Source organism: Ruditapes philippinarum, unplaced genomic scaffold (assembly GCF_026571515.1).
Source record: "Ruditapes philippinarum isolate M1 unplaced genomic scaffold, ASM2657151v2 ctg11099_1_1_1_1, whole genome shotgun sequence".
Lineage (NCBI taxonomy): Eukaryota > Metazoa > Mollusca > Bivalvia > Venerida > Veneridae > Ruditapes > Ruditapes philippinarum.
Genome location: NW_026856283.1, coordinates 11389 through 17829, shown reverse-complemented (window position 1 = coordinate 17829; position 6441 = coordinate 11389). Strand labels below are relative to the sequence as shown.

General features: G+C 32.4%; 1 protein-coding gene across 2 annotated transcripts; it reads right to left on the bottom strand.

Annotated features, from left to right (window-relative positions):
• Window positions 1–213: 213 nt before the first annotated feature.
• Window positions 214–5973, bottom strand: LOC132746081 (alpha-protein kinase vwkA-like). 2 transcript variants are annotated; one of them, XM_060735151.1, is made up of 3 exons: window positions 5268–5973; window positions 3923–4231; window positions 214–812 (listed from the first exon to the last, which is right to left on the bottom strand). In XM_060735151.1, the coding sequence occupies exons 1-2, from the start codon at window positions 5838–5840 to the stop codon at window positions 3938–3940; spliced, it is 867 nt and encodes a 288-aa protein (XP_060591134.1). In that variant the 5' UTR covers window positions 5841–5973; the 3' UTR covers window positions 214–812; window positions 3923–3937. The 2 variants fall into 2 exon arrangements, with proteins under 2 accessions (XP_060591134.1, XP_060591132.1); XM_060735149.1 differs by lacking the exon at window positions 214–812 and having other exon boundaries at window positions 3836–4231; window positions 5268–5972.
• Window positions 5974–6441: the final 468 nt, after the last annotated feature.

Sequence of the window (6441 nt, the reverse complement as noted above, 5' to 3'; positions counted from 1 at the left end):
ACTTTAACCATTGGCTTGTGATTTTTCCAAAGTCAATATAGATATTAAATTAGGCTGTATATCAACTACACATGTCTGGAAAGTTTAAGACAAAATAATTTGTAATGTGTCCTTATATTAGTTCTAAGAAATCACCCATTTGTTTATAGAATAAATCAGCGAGCTATGCATCGGTTTATTTCTTAATAAGGTTTTTATCACCCACAACTATTTACACTGGTAAAAGCTCCATTCAAACAAAATAGGGTGTTGAAAATTAAAATCATCGAAAATAGTAAGGCTAATAGTATTCTAATTAGTGAATATGTATGTCCAAAAAGCAGGAATGTGAAAATTACCCAGGTATTAGGTAATAATAATGACTAATGTGTGCAACATACGGCTGTAAAGATCACCACATTAATTAAACAGACCAGCATATCTAAAAAGTATCATATTTTATAAAATGAATTTGCGGGCATTAGATTTTAAACCACATTCAAACAAAATTCAGGAACTTGTTTTCTTTTCAAGATCATTGACTTGAAAATGACGGCCTGGCTATCGTATAATTATAATGACAGTAAAACAGATACATGTATTAGATTATTGTTATTTTCTTTTTTATTTTCCGTATAGCCAAGCTATTTCCTAACTTCTCATGTAATTTAAATATAAGCAGACATAATGTAATTGAGCCACCTTCTCTTAGGTAACGCTAATTTCATGAATAATGCACCTAGACAGCACATGTAACTTCATTAAAAGTGCTTCGATCACATGTTGTCTGTTGCTTTTGAGTACCAGTAGATTGGCAAATGTCTCTGTTTTACCTAAAATAAAAAGTAATATTGAATTTTATTTTATGCTTTTCAGTGAATTACTGATAATTTCACAGTGAAAATTATCAAAATATAAGTTCACACTTTTCAATGACAAAACTACTTTTTCTTAAGATTTTCCCAATGTGGTACCTCAATTTTATTTTTACTGACAATTCTGACAATGTCAGGACTGTTTCGAGAAAAGCAAAACTAAAATTGATAAATAACCTTAATGTCAAAAGTAATAAAAAGAAGAAAACTTCCTTCTATTCATTCAAATTACCAATCACCAAATATCGTCTCTAATTTTTTGTTTCATTTCTACAGCTCGAAAAATACATTCCTTCCACATGCAAAACTGCTCTTGATGACAATCGGTCATATTTAAGTATTCTGCGAGCAATAACTGCCGTATGCTTTATGAAAACTTGAAAAGCAATGACAGACATCAGCCCAAAGAATAAGTAAACAACCCAGCGTTCGTAAGGCAGCCTTTCAAAAATTCCAGGTTTTCCAATTTCCTTAATCCTAGCCGCTTTTTGAATGTTTACACATCTGTCAACACTTATTTATCATCTGTTACAATCCTCAAATAAGTTTTCTTTCTTCTAAAAAGGTGTATGACTAACAAATCCAAATGATATCCCTCTGAATCAAACACAATTATTTTCCTCCCGTGAAAAATACACAACTTTTAAAAATGGCGGCCGCTTACATTTCACTGAGCCAGATCTTATATAAATTCTCCTACAAGAATTGTTTGTTTTAATTATTAAAACAGGCGATCATTCATATTATTTGAATACAATGAATAATATCATCGCCATTTAACGTTGATTGTCGAACTTCTTGTATTTTATGAGAAATTAGACTAATGCAGGTACATAATAGAGGCTACCAGTGGGGAAAACAAATTTGAATATTCAAGTTAATATCAAGAAAATTTCGTTTTAACTTGTTTTTAAGCATATAATAAATAGAAAATGTGTTTGTTTGTTGTGTAAAATATAATTTTATTTCATCTTTTTAACTTTAAAAACAGTATTCTCACTCTTGGCTCTATTCGTGAGAATACTGTTTTTAAAGCCCACTCGATGAAATAAAATTTTATCTTAAACACAAACAAACAAATATCTTCTATATAATTACACCAATTAATAATACCGTTGAGAATTAGCCTTTAATATATAAGCCAGGTTGTCATTCTCAAGAATGGTGGAAATATTTGTATTGTGGATTAAATTGTAAAATGTCTGTCTTAGCTGCCGTATAAGGGTTTTCCTTTCTTTCAATTTGATTTGTTATATTTTGTGTCTTGTTTTACTTACTGTGTTGTTTGTAAAGACAAATTCGGCGAAATTACTTATGTATGGCGATTGTTTCGTAAAATGCATAATGAAGATACATTGCAATTAAATGTAAAGTAAAACTTTATTGCATCTGTAATAAAGAATGTTGTGAGCCGATAGCGTTGTAATATAGCACCCATTAAAGAAATTATATTAAGTTATATTAAGTTAATTTGTTACAAATTACTTTTAACATTTTTTAAACAAAAATCAACAACTTGTTTAACAGCTAACAGTATTTTGATACCGATTTGATTGCATTTAAGAAGGCGAAACATATGCGGCCGTCATCAGATCTACATGGTCTGAACTTTAGTCAGATTGTTTAGATTACAAAAAGTACCATGTTCCGGGTAAATACTTGCAGATTCCAATAGTATATGATTTTCCATTGTAGCTCTACTGTAGGCTTGCAGAATGTTTTTCTATGTGGCATTATTGTGATGATGATATGCATCGCAACTTCTGCCAGCATACCAGGAAAAATACAGAAGCCACATTAGAAAAATATATACCATTGAAATTGGAAAATATTTGCCTGAAATAATTATGATGTTTGATTGAAAGTTATAACCAAAATTGAGCAAAAAGAAATAGCAGTGAGCCAATGTTACCATAGACAAATGTCACATGCTCACCCACCCTGGCACGTTATCTCTAATAACACGAGCATAATAGTATTGCCTTGAAAAGGAGGATTAGGGCGGCAAAAATCGCATACAGTGTGTAGCAAGTACATGTATGTCAATTTCTAGGCCGAAGAAAAAGGAAAAATATATCTGTAATAACTAAATATTTAAAATGGATTACTCAGTAGCTTAATTTAAGACATTTTGCATGATATACAAACAAGAAGCTTCAATCAATGAGCAGGTAATGTTTAAACGTGCAGGCAGATACCTTCAGAAGTTCATAACTTATAATCAACATTGACTGCGGTTAGAAATATAATTCAATCTTTGACAAAGAGTGTTGCTGAATCTAAGGATCTTGTTCAACCTGTTGAAGTGCAAATTGAACAAGAAGACGTGAAGCCGTCTGTGTCTTGGAAAACAACTAGTGCAAATGAAAAGTGCAACTTCCATCAGATTACACATGCGAAAAGTAAAGCTCATGCCATTATGGTACTGGATCAGTGTCAACGAATACAGTAGAGTCAGACAATCAAACAGAAATAGAGAGTTCAATCTCCTTCAATGACGTTTTTTATGTGACAGCCCTGAGATTGAGATTGTTGGATACATAATACCGGTATCACATCGGTACTACTAGTATTGTTTTCCCTACCATCGGGATGACGACTCGCGATAAAGAAACGTTGAACGATTACGAATGACTTAAAAAAGGATACCGGCTAATACATGTTTCCAGACCAGCCTGCGCATCCGCGCAGTCTGATCAGGATCCATGCTGTTAGCTATCAGTTTCTCTACTTGTTATAGGGTTTGTAAGCGAACAGCATGGATCCTGATCAGACTGCGCGGATTTTGAGAACTTGATTTTGGGAACTTAACCTCTTCTGCGCCCATAGTTATAAGCTGAAATAAACAGTGACGAATTCAAGCGTAAAAATACGTCACTTTTAGGGTGCACAGTAATTATTTTCTGAAAACAACATGAATTATATTGTGACAATGTCAACACATATTACACATATACATCATGAAATTATGAACAATAATATAGTACTACAATATTATATATTTAAAATAGATATCAAAATTCCCTAAGGAAAAGAAAGTGGGTGGGGTAGTGTAAATATTTGTTTACATTGAGGTGCGATCGTTACAATTCGAATGTAGCTGGTAAATATGGATACAAAGAAGCCCTTCTCTGGTCGGCCATCATCAATTGTTCTTCCGTCACTTGGAAACTATAAGTTGTTGACCTAAGTCCTGGTGCAACATATATCCCCGTGTAAGGATTTTCAAGACCAAGCTGCATGCAAAAATTGTTGCATGTGTGATTTCCAAGAACCATTTCCATCCCCAGAGCACCAAGATCTGTGGCTCCGAACTCCCTGCCTGCTGAGTGAATAGCTGGATCTGTAAGGATATATTTTTTTCCCGATTTCACGCCCTACAAAAAGATGATAAATGTAAGGATAACTTTCAATATTTTAGACATACAGACTGTTATGATATCAAGATTAGATAACTCTTTACATGTTTAGTTGTATAGTTAATGGGATTACTTCCCTTTACTTGATATTTATTAATGCTATGTTATATATATGATCATGCCTCTCTGATACCTGAGTCATTCTCACTTGAGCTCTGGTCTTAACAACATGTATTAAATGGTTTTAATAAATAGTAGAATAGTTTGAATCTTGTTATCATCCATACAACATAACACAGACCAAACTATTTTACATGTTTAACTTAAAATGTTAACATTATGATATATAATGTGATCTGAAGCTGATTTTATGATTTTATTTGTAAATGATTTAACTGTTATAAATGGTACATGTATAAATAACGGCCATTCTGTGTCACGAATGTTACGAATACAATTTAGTTTAAATAAAAAAGATAAACTGAGTTTGAAGCTATAAATTACAGAAACTAATGATTTACAATCGTTATTTGTTGATCCTTGATTAAGAAATCATATTAGGCATTTGAATAATGCCCTGCGCAACACAAAGTATATTTGAAGAAAAAACTCGATATGAACGCTAAGAGCCGGGACTCGAACCACGTACTGGTCTCTGGTTCTCGGTCCAGAATGCTTATCACTACACTACAGCAGTCGTTGCGTTCTCTCGTCCAAATTGACCCGGTATATATTTAATTTTATTTTAACTTTATTGTGACATCATCACTTTAATTACCATAGATGAAATAAACTTTATGGTTATATAAATATGTATTTATAAATATACATGTATATATAAAAATATATGATATATATATTCATATTACCTTAAAGTGTATTACATCTAAAAATTAGGACAGTAAAAAATTATTCATTTCATAATTGGCTATTTGAGACATGTATTCTGAATTTATGCTGATTATCTTTGATGAAAAGATATTTTTTGTTTTCCCTTATTGTGAATCTTATTAAACAATTCGGACTTCTGTTTTGTAATCAAATATGAACTTACTTGCAGGTCACACACCATATATTTGTGTCCACTTACATGCCATGTCCAATGACTAAACGTATTTACTATACTATGAAGGCCACCTTGTTGCTCATATCCTCCATTGGAGTTGAACTTCTCATAAGAACCCTCAATGAACGGTTCTATAGCGACCATGCTTCTTTTGTTAACATAACGTTCATCTTGAAATGCTTCTATAAACCAGAGGAGATTTATGCCTGATATATTCTTCATCTGTGCGAGAAGTGGTATCAGAAATTCAATTTCATAAGTTGATCCGCTCATTCTCGGGAAGTATTTTTCTTGAAAATGCTTCGCATACTTGAAAGCTCGCTTACTTGCAGCTATCTCCGGTACCCAGTTCTTCAATTTACTCGCTGCCTCATCCTTGAACACTTTTGTAACGCATTTTGAATTGTTCCGTGGTCCATTTCCATACAAAGTTCCCATGAAGGCATAACGACAGGCACCCTCCTCAAAAAACATATCCTTAAATTTTGCATAATACTTTTGTCCATCATAAAAATCCCCATTGATAGATTCATAGGTTTCATGAGAGATTGAAGATCCCATCTTGACAATTAAATAAAAAAATCAAGACTTAACTTCTGAATGTGTCGCCTGTGTTTCAGTAAACACCTATCATTAGATAAAAATACAAACAGGAAGTTAAACAAACTAAATCTTTTAATGTGAATCATAAGGTATTTCCGTGAATAATGAAGTTTCGAAATCGATTTGTCGCTTTCGTTATTGCATGGTGATGTTATAAATAGAAACAGCACATGATCATTTTTGCTGTTACAATAACATTGTAATAAAATATCACGATCCTAAAAACATTTAAAATTACGAGACAAATAAATTTGTGACATTCCGAACTTCTTGATTATCGAACCATGGACTGAATAAATAATGCTTTACAATCACCTTGTTTAACCTTAATTAAACATTTACATAATACATGTACATGCAAGGCGTTATGCCTAAGAGTCAACTGCAATTCAACTGCAACTGAAATTCAGGGGCGTGGGTTCAAACTCCAGAAGGGCCAACATTTTTTTGTCTTTTTTTCCTTTTAACATTATATATGTATCTGTCAGATCACTTATATATATAGTTAGTGTAGATTTGCTAAATAATGCCAAATTTTATAGCAAATATAATACCAGAT